This window comes from Urocitellus parryii, chromosome 4 (assembly GCF_045843805.1).
Source record: "Urocitellus parryii isolate mUroPar1 chromosome 4, mUroPar1.hap1, whole genome shotgun sequence".
Taxonomy (NCBI): domain Eukaryota; kingdom Metazoa; phylum Chordata; class Mammalia; order Rodentia; family Sciuridae; genus Urocitellus; species Urocitellus parryii.
In genome coordinates, this window is record NC_135534.1 from 100,688,548 (window position 1) to 100,709,438 (window position 20,891).

Sequence of the window (20,891 nt, forward strand, 5' to 3'; positions counted from 1 at the left end):
AGTGCAAAAGGATTAAAAGATCAAGCCCAGGACAGGCATGGTGGGGTATACCTACAATCCAGGTTATTCATAGGCTGAGGCAGGAGAATCACAAGATTGAGGTCAGCCTGGACAACCGAGTTAATACCGTTTTTCACATTTTTTAAATAAATAAATAAAAAGAGTTGGGATGCAGCTCAGTAGTAGAGTACCCCTGGGTTTAATCTCTAGTATCTCAAAAAACAAAGATCATCAAAACTAGAGTCACAGAGTAATGAGAAATTCATTAATAATACTGCTTACATCAAGAAGCTATATAGAGGTTACTGAGATATACTAATTCACTTAACAAATATTGAGTGAATAGATTAGCAGTTAGTACACAGAGGTATGTGCCAGGAACTTTCACTGGAGATAATGGCAGTAAACAAACAAAAAAAAGAAAGTCTCTCATGAAACATACTTCTTAGAAAGGGACAAATAATAAATATACATACTGGCTGTTATGTAACATGAAGAAAAACAAAGCAAGAAAAGGGCTTAGGAAATAGGTGGCAGTGATAATTATTAAAAAACGAGTTAGAGCTGGGTGTGCTAATGCATGTCCATGTCTACAATCCCAACTACTCAGGATTAGGTAGGAAGATCACAACTTCAAGAATCTCTGGGCAACTTAGTGAGACTCTTTCTCAAAAAGGGCTGGGAATAAAGCTCAGTGGAACAGCGCTTGTCTATTATGCACAAGGCCCTGGGGTTTAATACTCAGTAGCTCCCCCTCAAAAAAAATAGTGGGGTCAGGAAGGACTTTAATAGAAAAGTCATGACAGAAACGATGGTACACTCCTGTAATCCCAGCAGCTCAGGAGGCTGAAGCAGGAGGATCAAGAGTCAAAACCAGCCTCCGCAACAGTAGGCGCTATGCCAGGCCATGAGACCCTGTCTCTAAATAAAATACAAAATAGAGCTGGGGATGTGGTTCAGAGGTTGAGTGCCCCTGAGTTCAATCTCTGGTACCCCCGCTATCCCCCCTCAAAAAATAGAAAAGTCATGTGGGTATCTCCAATAAAAATGTTACAAGCAGAGGGAACAGGAAATTCAAAAATTCTGCCACCAAGTAGAGACCTGGCACATTCAAGCATCCCTATGAATCCAAGTGCCTGGAACAGTGAAAGAAAAATGCGTAACAGATGGAGTTAACCAGGTGTGGTGGCACACACCTGCAATCCTTGGGAGGCTGAGGCAGGAGGATAGCAAGTTCAAAGACAGCTTCAGCAAAAGCACAGTGCTAAGCAACTCAGTGAGAATCTGTCTCTAAATAAAATGGAAAAAAGGGCTGGGGACGTGGCTCAGTGTGGAGTGCCCCTGAGTTCAATACCCCATATCAAAAAAAAAAAAAAAGAGAGATGGAGTCAGAGAAGACATGGATCACATAAGGCCTTGCAGGCCACTGGAAAGTAAGTGGGTCTTTTTCTAAATTAGATGGAAAGCCGCTGAATTTTGGTAAGAATGACATAATCAGGTACTATTTATTTTAAAAGAAACCCACAGCACAGTTACTAGCACTGAATAGTTTTCAGCTCTCATAACAAAATTACCTGAAAATGTGTTAACATCTGTGGACTTCATATGGCTAATTAAATAGTTCATTGAAACAAACATGAGAACAGGGTACCAGAAAATGAAGCATGGCAAAGAAGGGATTAATAACAAACCCAGTCCCCTTCAGCAGAAAAATGGCCGAGAATCTTTTATTAAGGAATTGCCTCAGTCTGTCTTAAATCAAGTAATAACTTGCATTTAACAAATAATATTTTATATAAAAACAAACAAAAAATGCATAGAAGTATCTAAGGCCAAAGGAATAAATTACTCTTAATGTAAATAAATTAGTCCACTGCCCTTGCAATTAATTACTTAAACCCTAATGTTTTATATTTATATAAAAAATATAAATTTTTAATTTTTATATATATACGGTTTTTTTAAGTTGTTTTTTTTTTTTAAAGAGAGAGTAAGAGAGGGGAGAGAGAGAGAGAGAGAGAGAGAGAGAGAGAGAGAGAGAGAATTTTTAATATTTATTTTTTAGTTCTCGGCGGACACAACATCTTTGTTGGTATGTGGTGCTGAGGATCGAACCCGGGCCGCACGCATGCCAGGCGAGCGCGCTACCGCTTGAGCCACATCCCCAGCCCCTTTTTAAGTTGTTAATGGGCCTTTATTTTATTTATTTATTTACTTACTTATTTATATGTGGTGCCAAGAATTGAACGCAGTACCTCACACATACCAGGCTTATTCTAATGTTTTAACTGTTTTACTTCTTATCTTCAAAACTAGTCCCCCTCTATTAGTTTAAGAGATAAAGTCATCATTTTCACAATAGGATACAACCTCTGAACATAATAAAGTCTAAGTATATATGTCACAAGCTGTGGACTTAACCCTGAAATAATAATCTACTAATTTCAACAAAACTAATCCATTACATTTATGTAGGCTTTTTCGGTTTATACAACACTTTCAAATGCATTATCTTTCTAGACCTCACAATTCCTGATGAAGAAGTTGATATCAGGTAAGGAATTCTGCACGCTGTGCTGGTCACATCCTGCAGCACGGCGGTGAGGTGATTCCGTCCCCCAGGGGGCCCTAAAGTCTGAAGCGGGGAATAATGGCCGCGGGCGAAGCTGCCCCAGAAGTAACCGCCATTTCCCCCAGCAAGCGGGCCCGGCCTGCAGAGGATGGCGGCTTGCGGCTCCGCTTTGTTCGACTATCGGAGCACGCCACGGCCCCGACCCGGGGGTCCGCGCGGGCCGCAGGCTATGACCTGTACAGTGCCTATGATTATATAGTACCACCTATGGAGAAAGCCCTTGTGAAAACAGACATTCAGATAGCTCTTCCTTCTGGGTGCTATGGAAGAATAGCTCCACGTTCTGGCCTGGCTGCAAAATACTTCATAGATGTAGGAGCTGGTGTCATAGATGAAGATTATAGAGGAAATATTGGTGTTGTGTTATTTAATTTTGGCAAAGAGAAGTTTGAAGTAAAAAAAGGTGATCGAATAGCACAGCTCATTTGTGAACGGATTTTTTATCCAGATATAGAAGAAGTTCAAGTGTTGAATGACACTGAAAGGGATTCAGGAGGTTTTGGTTCTACTGGAAAGAATTAAAATATAGGTCAAATATAGAAAAATGTTACTTTCTCTTAAAAATAAAACTTTCTGCTTAAAGTGTTAGTATTTTGCACGACTGAAAAGCTAGCTTTAGCTTCTGAAAGTTTATTTTCTTACAATAAAGGAAAGAGTTTCTTTGTTAGTATCACATAGAAACTTTCTTGTATTTTTTTCAGTTTATGGTTGTATGTAAATCTGTGGTAATCTAATGCAAAATTTTTAAAATCAAATGTACATTAATTTCAAATTTTAAAAAATGTTCAATAAATGATTCCTTTCAAATTATAAAAAAAAAAAAAAGAAGTTGATATCAGGACTATTTTAAAGAGAATAAAACTCACACTCAAAAGATTAATAATTTTCCTCCATAAGCCCAGCAACTATCATACTTACTCTCTTCCACATTACCACACATGTCTCAAAAATGAGCTGATTCCTAAATATAATGTAGTACAACCCTGGTACCTTCACAGTGTTGTGGATTTCAGATGTCATTAGGTTTCTAGCTGCCACAATCACATCCTGGCACTTTTTGTTAGCAAAATGAGAATTGATATTACGAGCATATTTCAGCAAATCAGTAGTATCTCCTTTTAAAAATCTCATCTCCTTTAGGGCATTTTCAAATTCTTCAGTGGATTGTATGATCTGGAAGAAGAAAACATAAGAAAAAGAAAAGAATTATATGTAGTCATCCCTCAGTATGTGTGGGAGATTGGTTCCAGGACCCTTATCAGATACTAAATTCTGTTGACATTAAAGTCCCATATATAAAAAGGGAACAGTATTTGCATATAACCCACACACATCCTCCTGTATACTTTAAGTCATCTCTAGATTACTTACAACAATACAATATAAATGCTATGTAAATAACTGCTATACTGTATTTAGGGAATAATAACAAGAAGAAAAGTTTGTAAATATTCAGTAGCAATCAAAATTTTTTCCAAACATTTTCGATCTGTAGTTGGTTGAATCCAGGGATGCATAAACCACAGACACAAAGAGTCAACTGTACAAATATTCCATTTCAATGTTAAAATTTCAAACCCAACACACAGAAAAAGTAAGAACCAAATGGTCATTTAGGTCTTAAAGCAAACCATCAGTCACCACGTTTAAAAATATATAGTTTTCCAGTCTTAAATCTATTAGGAAGAATATCTTCAACAGAAATTTGACTCTGGTAAAGGTGCAAAAATCTTTAAAATAAATATACCTTTTTTAATTCAGGGAAACACTAAAAACAAGCCAACAAGTGTCACACAAAACCTACTATAATTGATACAAGTATTAAAAAAAACTTTAAAAATACATTTAAATAAGAAAACATACTTCCTCAAAGAGGCAAGAAGTCAGAAAAGAAATGGAGTTATAGAAAATTTGTTTCTACTCTGTATTTATAATTTTTTTCAAGATATAACCAAAGAACAAAAGATCTGAAAATAAAAACAAAGCCAACAACAATCAATAGTGTCCCAAAACCTTCTATAATATCTCTGCTCTTTACCTCTTCATATTGCTGTAGCTTGCTGCTATTTGTTGGAATAGAATAAACCAAGCAGTTTTTGATGAGACAGTCAGACAAATCCTCCCAGATTACATCACCAAGCATCTCAGCCAATATGATCGTAGATGGTTTTTCAATTTCTAAGTCAGTGTCAAGAGGCAAATCTAAATTCAAAAAACAAAGGTTTTAAATGAGAAACCATTTACAATCCTCAGATATTCTTAAGCTGCCTAGTTTTCCAGAAATCTTTCATTTTAAGATGATGGGAAAGAAAATAGTCCAGATAACTCTATGCCATCTCAACTATGTTGTACAATACATGACATACAATGATTTTTATTTTCACAGCTCAACTGAATTTTGTATACTAAATCACTGCTTATACTCTTTAAAAAGGTACAAGCCATCTACATTATAATCACCTACTTTTAAGCTTCTGATCTGATTATATGACAAACAGAAGATCTGCACTCAAAAATTAAAACTAGAGTAAAATCCCACTTTACTAATGAATAAACATACTTTTTCATCTCTGCATAGGATCTGTTTATCTTAAATAAATTATCAACAAATACTTTAAAGTTACATCTAGTCTACTAAACATATTTCAATGCCTCCTCTATAATTATCTCATGGTAGTGTTATCCAACACATTTTGAAAAGGTTATATTTAAAATATCCTATTAATTGCCAGGTGTGGTGGTGCACATCTACAATCCTAGCAACTCAAGAGGCTGAGGCAGGAAGATTGCAAGTTTGAGACCAGCCTCAGCAACTTAGTGAGGCCCTAAGCAACTTAGCAAGACTCTGTCTCAAAATGAAAAATAAAAAGGACTGGGGATATGGCTCAGTGGTTAAGTACCCCTGAATCCAATCCCCAGAACCGAAAAATAATAAATAATACTTAAGAATATTGGCTGTTGAGCCAATACAAAAGGCAGAGGAACAATAAATGGGACCAGGTATTTTGGATCTAGTTCTGACTTGTCAAGAAAGACCTTAAGAAATAAAAATCTTAGAAGATGACCATATTACCTTCAATACTTTGTTATATCTAAAGTTTAGGCCTATACTGTCCAATACACTAATAACCAGTCAAAATTTGCTACTGAGCACTTGAAATATGGCTAATATTACTGAGGAACTAATTTTTTTAAACAACTTTAATTAATTTAAATTCAAGTTTTCAAATGGAACAGGGAGCCTTGTAGTAATGGTATAGTCTGTAACCTTTTTTTTCTTTCTTTTTAGTACTGGGGCTTGAACCTGGGAGCACTTTACCACTGAGCTACATCCCCAGCCCCTTTTTTTTTTTTTTAAAGAGAGAGTGTGAGAGAGAATTTTTTAATATTTATTTTTTAGTTTTCGGCGGACACAACATCTTTGTATGTGGTGCTGAGGATCGAACCCGGGCCGCACGCATGCCAGGCGAGTGCACTACCGCTTGAGCCACATCCCCAGGCCCCAGCCCCAGCCCTTTTTACTTTTCCACTAAGTTGCTTAGGCTGGCCTTAAACTTGTGATCCTCTTGCCTCAGCCCCCAACCCACTACGATTAGAGCTGTACACCCTCATGCTTGGCTTAAAGTGAACAATCTTAAGGAACATTTTCAGTAAAATTAGTCATTTAAAATCATAAGGATCAACAAAAAAAATGTGATTTTTACCAAGATCTAAACTTTTTAACTTTGGCCAGTTACAAAACGACTTGGATTCTTATGCCAAATGAAAATAATTTTCAGATGAAGAAATTACAAAAGAAACTATTATTTAAGTTTTCTTCATTAATTATGAGGAAAATATATTTTCAAACATGTGAAAGAGGGGCTAGGGATATAGCTCAATTGATAAAAGTGCTTGTCTCACATGCACAAGGCCCTGGATTCAATCCCCAGCACCTCCAAATAAAACCTAAGATTTTTTTGCGGGGGGGAATACCAGGGATTGAAGCTGGGGGCACTCAACCACTGGGCTACATCCCCAGCCCCATTTTGTATTTTATTTAGAGACAGATCCCACTGAGTTGCTTAGTACCTCACTTTTGTTGAGGCTGGCTTTGAACTCGTGATCCTCCTGCCTCAGGTGTGCGCCACCATGCCCGGCATGAAAGATTTTTAATTAAGCCAGCATAAAATATTGCCCATAAAACATAAGATCTTTCTAACAATATCAAAGATCAACTGATTCACTTTGTGAAAAAATGCAAATACTTTTCTTTAGCTTTAGATAATACTTTATAGATACACTTTGTCTAAAAGGACTTCCAAATATACAGAGAAATGCTGTCAATTCACAGCCAACATCAATCTTATGGCATATATTTTTTAAATCTTTCACATTTGTCAAAGAAAAATTTCAGTTAGACATGAAAAAATTAGTTTCTATCACAACAGTGTTCCAGTGCCATGTTGGGTTAAAAAAAAAAATCCAGATTTACTGGAATCTTAAAACAAGATACTGATGATTTCCTTATTATTTCATTCCACTGCATGATAAATATTTGTGTTGGAAGTTTTATTCTGAAACAGACTATATGAACCATGTAACAAATATAGCTGTTAAAATCATTCAGTTTATAAATATGCAAAGATTATAAGTTATCCCTGGTTTAAGGAAATGTCGAAAGAAACAGAAAACAGAAAATATAATGGATCCTATACTCTTTAATGCTCATTAGTTAAGTTTGCAAGAGATTTAGAAAGATTTATTGCACTATTATCTTCAATATTTTCTTAAAAGAAAAGGAATGCTTGCCAAACACTCAAATAATCTAAAATACAAAATGGCAATGTACTTGTTTTGCTACCGATATCACATTATATATAAATAAAGTATATGTAAATTTTCCAACTTATATATAAATACACAAAGACTTTCCAAGGACTGAACTGTCCCCACAAAATTCATATTTTGAAGTCCTAACACCCAATGTACAGTATTTGGAGTTTAGGGCCTTTAAAGAGGTAATGAAGGTTAAATTAGGTCATTATGGTAAATTCCTGATTCAATATTACTGGTGTCCTTAATAAGGAAGAGACACACCAGAGATGGGAGAACACTGAGAAAATGTCATGTGAGGCACAGCTAGAAGGCCACAAAACAAGGAAAGAGGCTTTAGGAAAAACTAAACCTGCCAATAACAGAAGAGAAATAATGATAAGGGCAACTTAAAACTATGTAATTAAAAAAAAAAACTAAAAATGTTTATATTGGTAATAATATGTAAATGTATTGTAAAGAATATGAAAATCCAACTTGTATCACAGGAATAAGACCTGATCTGGATGGTTCCATGTAAAATAAATAACATTCAGTAAAGCAGATACTGCAGGGAAACATATTTTGAACAAATTTTTAAAGAACTACCCTGAAAATTAAATTTGCCTTTGGGTAATAGTATTTAGTACAGATGGGTGATGTACAGATTTTAAAAAACAAAACAGAACACTTCCAGGTACTCAGAGTTGCCCCCAAAGCAGAATGGAATACCTCAAAAGGAAGTGAGCTTCCTCTCACTAAAGATGCTCAGGGTACTATCAGACCAACTGAGGGAATGATAAAGAGGAGAGTAAAGCATCAGAGATATCTGGATTTAATCAGCTCTGATTCTTTCCAATTCTGGGGTGCTTTAAAACTCTGTTTATATCTAATAAAAAACGTTGTTTTTGTTTTATGGTACCAGGGGAATGAACCCAGGGGCATTTCACCACTCAGCTACATCCTCAACACTTAATTTTTTATTTTTGAGAGAGAGTCTCATTAAATTGCTGAAGTTGGCCTCAAACTTGCAATTCTCCTGTCCCAGCCTCTTGAGTCACTGGAATTAAAGATGTGCACTATCATACCAGCCTAATAAATTTTAAACTGCATTTTTCCCCAAGTAAAAAACCTAGGAACAAGAAAACTACCTTGCACTATTGCAGCTTATATAAGGCTTAGGATTTTTTTTTTTTTTTTTTTTTTTATTTCTTCCTGACAAAACTTTACAAAAGAAGCCAGGTGTGATGGCACTACTCAGAAGTCTGAGGCAGGAGGACTACAAGTTTGAGACCAGCCTGGGCACCATGACAAGAACATTCTCAAATTTTTTTAAAAAAGGTGAGTGAAGATAAAGATTTTTCTCAATGGTAGAGTGTCTCTGGGTTCAATCCCTAGTATTGCAAAACAACAATATAAACCATACAAAGACTTTCTTGCTTTACAAACGAATTACATATATATAACTAAACAGTATATGAGTGTCCGGAAAGCCTAAAAACAATAGCATTTTGTGTGTGTGTGTGTGTGTGTGTCTGTGTGTGCGCGTGCGCGCATACCTTGGGGTTAAACACAGGAGCATTCTACCTCTGAGCCACACTCCCACATCACCACATCCCCACATCCCCAGTCCTTTTATTTATTTACTTATTTTCTCCTTTTATATTGAGATAGAGTCTCACTAAGTTGCCCAGGCTGGCTTCAAACTTATGATCCTGCTGCCTCAGCATCTAGAGTCACTGAGATTATAGGCATGTGCCACCATGCCCAGCTACAGTACTTTTTAATTTTCTCCAAAGTCAAAACATTGGCTAAACTATTCAACAAGACAATGAGAAAAGCAAAATGAAGATAAGTCAAATTGATTTTAAAAAAAAAAACAACAGTAATAAAATAAAACACCAAAAAAAACTTTACTTCTAATAGGATGATAAATAAAATAAACTGATTCAAAGCAACACAGAAACTGGTTATTCTTAATGTGAATAAACATCTAACCAATAGGCTAAGCTGAAATGTAACTTATTTTTTATGTTAAACCCAGTTTGTTTGTTTACATCAGATTAATGGGATTTTCCCACTGAAACTTGTAAAACATTTAGTTAATATCTCCTCCTGTAATTAATGCAAGATTCCCAAAATGTAATGTTACTAGAAGTTCAGTAAGAAAATTAGATCCTGGCATTTAACTAAATTACAAATACAGAATTTGGTGGTACCACTGATGACAAGACTTGTCAATATAGAGCAGGGAAGAAATGCAAAGTAGGCAAGAAATAAGAGGGTAATTACTTTGTTCCTTTAGCATCACTTACTTCTGATCCTCCCTTCATTCACATTACAGGCATTTCAACTTTAAAATAACATAATATTTACTTTATAAAACAATATTTGTTTTTCCAAAGTATAAAAGCACTATTTTGGGGATACATACCTAGAAGCTGTTTCTGAAGCACTTCTAGCACAAGTCGGATCTTTTCAAAAACTTCGGATGGTGATGGATGTTCCAAGTCAGTCACGAGAGATTCGAAACGAACAATGACTATATTAGGCTGGCTTTCTATCACTGCATAAAGGGATGGGCAAGATGCCAAAGGCCTAAGGATATACTTCAGCAGCATCTGACCTAAAAATCATATGAATATTCACCAAAAATCATGAGGAAACTTCTAAAGAGTAAACATGCAAAAAAAAAAAATCTATTATCTATATAGTTCATTCTCAAAACCAAAATACATATACTATGACTTTGTGCACTACAAGTATTCCCACTGAAATTTTCTGATTTTAAAAAACAAAATAAGTAAATAGAAACTATGTTTTTTCTAAAGGAAAAAAGAAAAGATACAAGCCCTTTTTCTCCTTTTAATGAATCATGAGGCAAAATACTGTCATAAATATTCTCCAGAATATACTTTATAATCTTGTCATCCTTTTAACACTAGGCCTCCTGTGCCTTTAATATGAATGAAACAAACCATATGTTTTACCGAATGATTTAAGCTTAGTGTGTAGTTCTCCAAGGATAGAAAATGCCAACAAGACAGAACTCATGGATGGCATAAGGGTCTTCTCCTCTTTTGGGGATTGTTCAGTACACAAATGAAGTTCTGTTTGCAGGCAAGATTCTAAACTGCTGGTATCTAAGAATAAAGGGAAAAAAATATCAGCTGCTTGAGCAATACACGATCTCATTTCTACTCCTCAGAGCCTATCTTCCACTGAGATTTCTAAGCATGTAGTTTCATTACAATATATTTTAATACAACCAAATATTAATTATGACATGCATGTCACTGGCATCACTTTAAAACAGGAAATGGTTTTTTTGGTATGTCCAGAGAAACAAATTAATTCTAAAAGATGACTGCCTAAAAGAAATGCTTAATAAATATATACTGAATGACAAACTGAAAGCAAAGAACAAAAAATGAGTTCCTAGTTCTATAGACCTCCTTTTCTATGTTCTTTTATTTTGGTACCAGGGCTTGAACTCAGGGGCACTTGACCACTGAACCACATCCCCAGTCCTATTTTGTAATTTATTTAGAGACAGGGTCTCACTGAGTTGCTTAGCACTTCACTTTTGCTGTGGCTGGCTTTGAACTCATGATCCTCCTGCCTCAGCCTCCCAAGCCACTGGGATTACAGGTGTGAGCCATTGCACCTGGTTTCTGTGTGCTTTTTTTTAACAAGAGATATATCTGCCTGGGCTGGGGTTGTAGCTCAGTGGCAAAGCACCTGCCTCACACCTGTGAAGCAATGGGTTTGATCCTCAGCACCACACAAAAATAAATAAATAAAACAAAGTTATTGGGCTAGGATTGTAGCTCAGGGGCAAAGCACTTGGCTCACACATGTGAGGCACTGGGTTTGATCCTCAGCACCACATAAAAATAAATAAAATAAAGGTATGCTGTCCATCTATAACTACAAAAAAATTATAAAAACAAAGTTACTGTTTCCATCTACAACTAAAAAAAGATACACCTGCCAAACAAGTTGTAATATTGTGACAAAAAGCCCAACACACCTGCCATCTTCTCTTCAGCCTACTTGTAAGCAGAATCCAAAATTGTTTTCCAAAATTACTTCCTTCAAAATACTCATATTTCCCCCAAGAACTGAAAAAGAACTGAGCCAAACCCATCTTCTACCAATAGTCCCTCTTGCTCTGCCCCTCCTGCCTTCTTTCCTCAGCAAGAGAGAATGGCTAAATGGTTTCCTTAAGCTTTCCATCTAAGACAACTGCTGGGATTAGTTCTGTTGAATTAGGTAAATTCTATGAGGCTATAAGAAACTTCACATGGTCTCAACCACTACCTCCTTCTCCATCCCACTCTTACCATGTAGACCTTAACCACTAATCATCCATCCTCACTTTCCTACAAAAGGGGAAAAAAAGGTGGAAGGAAAGTAAAGTGAGGGCACTTCAGGGACTCCTTGTTTATCATAAGGTTTCAACATAGACTTGGGGGACTAATAACTGAAACTTCATCTTCCAATACAAAATATTCAGAATATATTCAGAGTTCAAACTGGTTCTGGCAGATTAAGCAAAGCAGTCCACCTGAAGTCAGAAGCACCTTTTGATGATGGGAACTTCCATACAATCAACTTCTGCCACTCTTCTCCAAGGTGATAAAGTATGTTCTGTTTCTGTATTGTGAGCTCCATGCTGAGAGATTTCAATATTTTTAAATCAAAGCATTTTCTGGATTTTAATAACTTCAAACATTTCTGTGCCTGGTAGTGGAATGGAAGCATTGTTAAATACTCCACCTGGACTCAGAGAAATTAAGAGTATATTTGTATAATAATAAAGAATACACAGAACACAACGTATACAAGAACAAGGATAGCACTAATTGGTTATGTTTTACAGAAAGCTTTTAGTACCTCTTCCAGGTGCTGAGCAGCAGTGACATATTTCTTCTCTGTTAATGCACAATTATATTCTTCAATAGCAGTAGAAAACTGAAAAGAGAAGTCCAAGTTATGAAGTATTTTATTGTATACCCCCTAGTATTTCAAGTCTGTTTTTTAAAAATATGAAAAAAGCAGGGCACAAAGGTGCTTGCCTAGAATCCCAGGGACTTGGGAGACTGAGACAGGAGGATCATGAGATTGAGGGCAGCTGTGGCAACTTAGTGAGACCCTGTCTCAAAAAGTAAAAAGAACTAGTGGTAAAGCACTTCCAGGTTCAATCCCAACTGAACCCATAAAATAAAATACGAAAAAAAATTTTGGTCAGGAAATATGCACTGAACAATGAGAACTGGAAAAAAATTACTTTCTCACCATCAAAACATTAACATTTGAGCTGAATTTACCAACCTCTTGTAGCTGTTTAAGCAAACTCAGGACTACTGAGTCTCTTTCCAACTGTTGTTTCAAGTCTGAAAATTCAGCAGTCGATACATGAAGATCACGACGGACCTAATTCATACATACAAAATAAGTACTTTTAGTGGCAGATGTCATTCAAGGAAGAAGTTATTTTGTAATCAATAATATTAGCAAATTATTTTTAAAAATAAAAATAATCTCTCTAGCTTAAAAAACAAACTTTTAAGCTATACCATACCTAAGAAATAAAACCTTTACAGCTAATCAATAAGCTAGTAGGTCAATATAATTCATGTTGAAATTTAAATACTAGTCTCAATTGCAGTAAAATCACAGAAGGTATTGAAAGAGAACTTAGAGGTCCACTTAGTCCAAACCTTTATCCTGTGTAAGAATACCCATCCCACATGATCCCAGTGGTGCATGCCTATAATCCCAGCAACTAGGGAGGCTGAGGCAGGAGGACTGCAAGTTCAAGATCAGCCTCAGCAACTTAGCAAGGTCCTAACCAACACAGTGAGACTTTGTCTCAAAAATAAAAAATACAAATAATGAGGATGAAGTTCAGTGGTAAAGTACCCTATCAACACAACTTCCTCATGAGATTTTCTATTCTTAAACAGTTATCTTTCAGCAGATTTCATCCACTTAAATTACTAGTAAGGTATTCCCAGTTGCCAAAGTGATATCTGTAACTGAAGAGTTTTAACTATTAGAAAGATTTCTTTTTTTTTTTTCTTTTTTAATCTTTGGGATGATATTGCACACCTATAACCCCAGAAGCTCAGGAGATTAAGGCAAGCTGATTACAAGTTTGAATTTAGCCTGAGCAAACTAGAGAGAATCTCTCTCAAAATAAAATAAAAAATTATCTATGTTGGCATAGACTATCTAGGGTAGCCAGACCTTTAGGCTGTAGAATAAGTTTGCTAACCTAAACTAATATCATTTTTTTAATGTATCTTGAGTCATTATATTTCAAAGTCTTTTTTTCTTTCTTTCATTTTTTTTATAATACTCTAGCCTTCATCTTAATACAAACTAACTGTGCAAGTCCATCTGGACATCCTTCAGGTCCCTTCAATTTAAATATCCCAAATCTTCAACAAACACCTACTCTTTCTCTATATTCTCTATTTCAGTGAATGGTATATCAATGAGCTAGTTCCCCAATTATTCTTAACCCCTGAACCTTGCTTTCACTTGCCATATCAATATATCCCAAAGATCCTAAATCTTAAATGTCACCAAGATTTGTCCATTTTTCTCATCTCCCTTACTAATGACTTTAGATCATCAAACCATTTTTCCCGAATTATTTTAACAGCATCTAACACTCTGCTTTTCCATTTCCCAAGCTCATTTCCCTCAAGTACTTTCTTCAAACTGCATGCTGAATGGGACTCCTAAAATTCAAATCTAATGTTATTCCCTTCTTAAATTCCTCCATGGCTTTGACAATGCCATCCATACTACTAACCTAATACAAAGTACTTGTTTACCTTTCTAATCTCTTCTCACATCCCTTCCAATGCAGTTCATAAACATCAGTCATATGGAATATTTGCAGTCCTCAAAAGTGACAATTCTTTACTACCTCCATACCTCTGTAATGTTATTCCTTATGCCTACCTAAAATTCCTTATGCCTTCCCTTGTGGCCTAACCACCTAATATTCAGGCCTTGGTTTGGAGACTATTTCGGGCGGGAAGCCATTCTTGGCTACATCTCCTCTAACTAGATTACTCCTATTTACTACTGCATTACACTATTTTACTCATCTATATCTGAGACTTATCTTTGAAATAAAAACAATCTCATTAGCAATGATCACAGTATCTTACACCTTGCAGGTACTTGATAATTATGCCAAATATCTGAACAATTTTTCTTTGCAACATTTACTTACTAAATTTAATTCCCCTTCTTAAGCCCTAAATATGTATCTTTTTCCCATATGATGGGGGTTTAAATATTGAAAATGTCTCTTCCTAAGGCTTACTATCTTCAGTTTCTTGCTTCTTTCATTGTTCTTCAATGGTAGTGTTCAGAACCTTCTCATCCAGACCAACCATCTTTCAAACTACAACAATCAGAAATTAACACATTTCACCAGCTATAATCTGCCCACAAAAGGTACACAGAGCCCCCATTAATGTCTTCTTTTAGTCACTCCATCTTTTTTCTCTTTTTGGTATTAGGGGTTGAGAGGGGCAGTTGAACTGCTGGGCCGTTACATCCTCAACCCTTTTTGGGACAAGATCTAAGACACTGAGACTGGCCTCAAACTTGTAATCTTACTGCCTTAGTCTTCCACGTCACTGGGATTACAGATGTCCACCACCATGCCTAAGATACTTCACTTCTAACAGCATGGTCTAACATTGCATTACTGACTCACTGAACAAATAATCAATGAAGTACAAATACACTCTGGGAATATTCTTTCAAATGTGCCATGGTTGTAAAGTAACAGATCTGGGGTAAGCAGTGCTGGTGATTGAATCCAGGGGTGCTTTACCACTTTTTTATATTATTATAAGACAGGTTCTCACTAAGTTGCAAAGGTTAGCTTCAAACTGCAATCCTCCTGACTAGGCCTCCTGAGTCACGGGGATTACGGGTGTCAGCCACTGTGCCCTGATTTATTTTTATTAAAAACACTAATTAGGATGATTAAAATGATCATGAGTGATTGTTAGGGCTTCTAACAGACTTTCTATGTAACCAACAGTTTTCTCATTCGTGAGTCAAGTTCTACATAGAACTTTAGAAGAAAACATTTGTTCTTTAATAACTATCACACAGGGAACAGTGTCCTGTTTCTTCTTGATGGTAAAGACTTAGAAAATACCTCAACATCATGATTTTGGTATCAAGATCCCTGAGAAATAATTTTATAGACACTTAAGGTTAGATTTTGTTTAAATATCTAGTATCAGCATATTTTCTTCCAAATGGTATTTTATTTATTAATTTATTTAGGTACTGGGATTGAACCCAGGGGCACTTAAACACTAAGCCACATTCCCAGCCTTTTTAATTTCTATTTGAGACAGGGTCTCGCTAAGTTCCTTAGGAACTCTTAAGTTGTTAAGGCTGGCTTTGAATTGCAATCCTTCTGCCTCAGCCTCCAGAGCTAATGTGATTACAGGTGTGCAACACTGCACCCAGCTATAATGCTTATTGTTTCTAAAAGAAAACTGCAGGGAAAAAAATCCTGGTGAGATAATAGATGAGCAAATAAATACTTTTAAAAGTATACTTTAAAAAGTTTTATAGGGCTGAGGATGTGGCTCAAGCGGTAGTGCGCTCGCTGGCATGCGTGCGACCCGGGTTCGATCCTCAGCACCACATACCAACAAAGATGTTGTGTCCGCCGAGAACTAAAAAATAAATATTAAAAATTCTCTCTCTCTCTCTCCCCTCTCTCACTCTCTCTTAAAAATAAATAAATAAATAAATAAAAAGTTTTATAATTATTATTTTTATTGATGCATTATAATCATACATAATAGAGGAATTCATTGTTAAAGCAGATATTTGTTTCCAAATTGGCCTGCTTATTTACTCCTGCTTACTAGAATGATGACAGGACCCCAGCAAACATGGTAAACATTTCTAAAATCTGCCAGACTCTACATAAGAATTATTTTAAGCACTAGGCCCACAAATTGATACTGTACAAGAAGGGCAAATATCCTGTTTGCTCAAGGAAAGTAGCTTGATGGCAGCAAGTAGAGTGACTATGGTAGGCAAACCAAACCAACTTTCCAAGAGACAGCCAAAGACAAGGAAGATTGTGCTGAAGCTTCAAAGTGTTGAGGCCAGATACAAATCTAAGAGAATGCTGGCCATTAAAACACACATGTGGGCTGGGGATGAGGCTCAAGTGGTAGCACGCTCGCCTGGCATGCGTGCGGCCCGGGTTCGATCCTTAGTACCACATACAAACAAAGATGTTGTGTCCGCCGAAAACTAAAAAAATAAATATTAAAATTCTCTCTCCCCACTGCCCCCTCTTTAAAAAAAAAAAAAAATTAAAAATAAAACACACATGTGGGGCTGGCTGTATCTCAGGGAAGAGGGCTTCCCTAACATGTGTGAGGCTCTGAGTTCAATCCTCAGCACCACATAAAAATAAACAAATAAAATAAAGGCATTCTGTCCATTTACAACAACTACAAAAAAAAAAAAAAAAAAAAAAAGATGCACGTGCTGGCTGTGGTGGCGCACACCTATAATCCCAGCAGCTTGGGAGACTAAAGCAGGGGACCACAAGCTAGAGGCCAACCTCAGCAACTTAGCAAGGCCCGAAGCAATTTGTGAGACTCTGTCTCAAAATAAATAAATAAGTTCTCTCTACTTTCTGATTGTCATGTCCTGAGCTTCCTTCCTTTGCCGCGCCCTTCTACCTTGATGTTCTACCTCACCTTGGGCCCAAAAGTATGGAGCTGGCTGTCTATGGACTAAGACGTCTGAAACCGTAACATCTCTACAGTAGAATTCAACCACAGAGGAGAATTACTAGCAACAGGGGACAGGGGTACAGAGGGTAACATTTCAACGAAAGCAAAATAGTAAAAATCAGGTTCACTGGGGCTAAGGTTGTGGCTCAGTGATAGAGTGCTTACCTACTATGTGTGAGGCACTGGGTTCAATTCTCAGCACCACATAAGTAAATAAATTAAACGTCCATTGACAACTAAAAAAAAAATTTTTAAAAAATCAGGTTCATCATGGGAGTTAATACAATGTTCACAGCATGTTCCAGAGCCATGAACCCGAGAGCTCAATTACCTGAAGAGTTTAGAAATTGGTGGGGGGCGGGGGGAATCAATAAAATAAGATGGCTCCCTTGAAAAATAAATAAATAAATAGATGACAGATAGGGCTGTGGATATGGCTCAGTGGTTAAGCACACCTGTATTCAACTCCCAATACAAAAAAAAAAAAAAAGTTTATTATTTTACAAAATGTTTCAATTCGCCTATAATCATTTGGTTTAACTTCCATTTACCAATAAGGAAAGTGATGTCTTGAAAAGCTGTATAAAGCCAGGCACGTGACACACACCTGTATTCCTACTGACTCAGGAGGCTGACATAGGAGGATCACAAGTTCAAGGCCAGCCTCAGCAACTGAGTGAGGTCCTAAGCAACTTAGTGGGACCCCACCTCAAAATAAGCAATAAAAAGGGCTGGCTATGTAACTCAATAGTAAAGCATACCTGGGTTCAATCCCCAGTACAGGAAGGAAGGATGGAAGAAAGGAAGGGGGCAAGAAGAGAGGGATGGTAGGAAGGAAGAAAAGTTGTGTGGAACTAAGTTGTCTTAGAAATCAGGAAGCGGAACTGCCTCCTTATAAACCTACCCAAAAAATACAAAACTATTCTAGGAAAGTAGAGATATATGGTTCAATGGTAGAGCACCTGCCTAGCACGTGCAAGGCCCAGAGTTCAATCCCCAATACTGCAAAAATTTTTAAAAATTGATAAAACATAGGCACAGTGGTTCATGCTTGTGATTCCTCCAGCCTCACCAGCGGCTGAGGCAGGAGAATCTCGCACTTAAAACTAGCCTCAGCTAGCCTCAGCAACAGCGAGGCACTAAGCAACTCACTGAGACTCCATCTCAATACAAAAAATACAAAACAGAGCTGGGAATGTGGCTCAGTGGTTAAGCATCCCTGAGTTCAATCCCCAGGGTCCCCCCAAAATTGCTAAAAACAAACTATTCTTACCTCACTCTCTATTCTGGATTTCAGCAGGTCAATATCATCAGATAGTTTATCCACCTGGGCAACAAGGTCCTGTGCACTCTGCATACTAGGCAGAAATTCACTGTACTTCTTGCTGATCATATTGCATACCTCACCCTATAATATTTGAAAAAAATCATAAACAGTGAGATGAGTAGGGAACTAACTCTGCTAACAATACATAGCTCATTTTCTAAGAGTCATCTTGCATGTGGGAGTTTTCTTAACAGTTAACTCACAGCACTCACCTTCCCTCCAAGCTAATGAGCTTCTTTTAAAAACACATTTCTCCCACCTTTATGTGGCCCATACATTACCAAACATCAACAGTGCCCAAAAATTGTATAAATGCTGGAAAAAAGAAAGGTGAAGCCAGAAGTTCTCATATTGAATATATCAGACTGTATCCACCAATTTTAATCAGATATCTAATAGAAAAGTAAACGGATAAATGAAATCAATTATATGTATATCTCAATCTATTTTTATCTTCTAGCCTATGAAATTTTAAGGCCTACTCTCAAAACCCAAAATAATGAGCTTCATTATCTCCTTTAATTGAGATTATCTTTATAAACAATCTACCCTGCATTGAATTATTTAATGCTTTGGACAATACAAAAATAAATATGCTTTTAACAAATTCCTTTTTGCTAGGAAAGATTCTATACACTGCAGTAACCAAAAAAAAAAAAAAAAAAAAAAAAATGACTGAAACGTAATAGTCACAAAATCCTCCAGAAAAACAAATGAGAAAAATCACCTCTGGGATAAAATGAGGTTATTTTTAATGCAGGAGATTAATTTGAGATGGAAAATTAAAAATGGGTAGAAATACATTGAAAAATGGCAGAAAGATAGAAGTAAATAATATGAGCAAAATCTGGGAACTAGAAAAAACAAATTGGACCTGAATGGACCATAGAAATTAATTTCAATTGGTTTAAGATTTAAGATGATAAAGGAAACTAGTCAAAGGAAATGTAGCTTAGGTCTAGAAAGGTAGGAGTCTTGAGTGTCATAAGGTAGCTTAAATAGGCCCTTTCCATAACATTAAACAGTGGTGAAAACCCCTAAAATCATGTAATGGAAATGTCAGTGATAGGTATACTTAAAATTTCAGAAACCACTTTTGTATGATCAAGAGTTGTTAAGAAGCGATCTATCTTTTGACTTAGTGGTGTGTGCCGAACTTGTTCCCTTAGTCTAGACTTAAGCAGGTACATAAAAGTTTTAATGAAAGTCACTGAAGATGTGGACCAATACTGGCAAGGTAATATCAGTACAAAATGAAACTGTGTGGCCAGAAGTGGCAGGTCCATGTATAATAATGGCATAACCTTCAGCACGGCCTCAAGTACTGGGGGATGAAGAATAGTTTTAAAAACATATTCAGAGTTCAAAAAGAAATTTCAGGGAGGAGGACGACGCAATCCTCCCAAAGCTATTATTTCCACCCACAAATGGAAGACTGGGTGGAGGAGATGTAACACTCACAGATGGGTGACTGGTCTAGTCCTCTGTACCTCTCAGACGCTCCCTCTCAGCGCTTCCAGCTCCACCTCCCGCTGTGCTGGTCTTCCCCAGCTCCTTCCCCCGGGTGCACCCGTCCCCAGCCTAACCACTCCCTGACCCTCGCCAAACACCACCCCTCTCTCCCGCAGTCCCAGTCCTCCTCTACGCCGGGCCGCCCCTGGACTCCGGTCGGAGCGCTCTCCCCAGCCCACACGCCTCTCCTCCCACGCAACTCCCCCATCCGGACCTCCCCGGTTGGCCCCACTTCGGAGACACCTGCTGTCTGTCCGGCTCCTAGAGAGTCCCTACACATCCACCCGGCGCCCCTTTCGGGTCAGAAGGCGCCAGCCCTCACTCACCTTGATCTCCTCCACCCTCCGGGTCAGGCGGCTGATCCGGGTGCCGAGATCCTCCTTCTCCAGGCTCCCCGAATGAGCCAAAACCTCCGTCACGAAGGAAGCCATCGCTAACACGGGAACCTACGCCGACGGGTCACTTTCTCACAGCCACCGCGGCACTCCAGTCCCGCCGGCAGCCTCCGCGCGCGGCCTGCCGGGAAACGCAGTCTGGCGGGGCCCCGGGCGCGGCGCGCCAGCGCGGGCCACACTACAGCTCCCAGCAGGCCCCGCGTCGCCCCGGGCGGGGCTTCCGCGGCGTTCCGGGATTGGAAAACTGAGCTGACGCGGTTTCCTCCTTAGCTGCATTCAAACGTTTGGTCGCTTCCCGCCGCTTTTTTCCTTGACGAAATGAATTTTTTTTTTTTTTTAATCTAAACCAGTCAAGTGAACCTTCCTCAACTTCACAACGTTTAGAGGTGAAATAATCTAGCTGGAAGATCTCA

The 20,891-nt window shown here is 37.5% G+C and overlaps 2 protein-coding genes across 2 annotated transcripts in view; one reads left to right on the forward strand and one right to left on the reverse strand.

The window, feature by feature from the left end:
* Zw10 (zw10 kinetochore protein) overlaps positions 1–20,572 on the reverse strand; it is a 38,723-nt gene extending 18,151 nt beyond the window's left edge. The window contains exons 1-9 of the mRNA XM_026392562.2: positions 20,410–20,572; positions 18,518–18,652; positions 12,764–12,865; positions 12,326–12,403; positions 12,013–12,172; positions 10,417–10,569; positions 9,861–10,052; positions 4,671–4,834; positions 3,623–3,805 (exon numbers count right to left, since the gene is read on the reverse strand). Of these exons, the coding sequence (XP_026248347.2) occupies positions 3,623–3,805; positions 4,671–4,834; positions 9,861–10,052; positions 10,417–10,569; positions 12,013–12,172; positions 12,326–12,403; positions 12,764–12,865; positions 18,518–18,652; positions 20,410–20,514 (1,272 nt within the window). The 5' untranslated portion in view covers positions 20,515–20,572. The remainder of the gene's footprint in view (positions 1–3,622; positions 3,806–4,670; positions 4,835–9,860; positions 10,053–10,416; positions 10,570–12,012; positions 12,173–12,325; positions 12,404–12,763; positions 12,866–18,517; positions 18,653–20,409) is intronic.
* Positions 2,604–3,409, forward strand: LOC113185397 (deoxyuridine 5'-triphosphate nucleotidohydrolase, mitochondrial). Its single transcript, XM_026392504.2, has one exon. It carries the CDS (start codon positions 2,651–2,653, stop codon positions 3,152–3,154), a length of 504 nt encoding a protein of 167 aa, XP_026248289.2. The 5' UTR covers positions 2,604–2,650; the 3' UTR covers positions 3,155–3,409.
* Positions 20,573–20,891: the final 319 nt, after the last annotated feature.

Bases quoted from the DNA above. Each gene is read 5' to 3' on its own strand.
- LOC113185397 (XM_026392504.2), top strand. From the start codon at position 2,651: ATGGCCGCGGGCGAAGCTGCCCCAGAAGTAACCGCCATTTCCCCCAGC.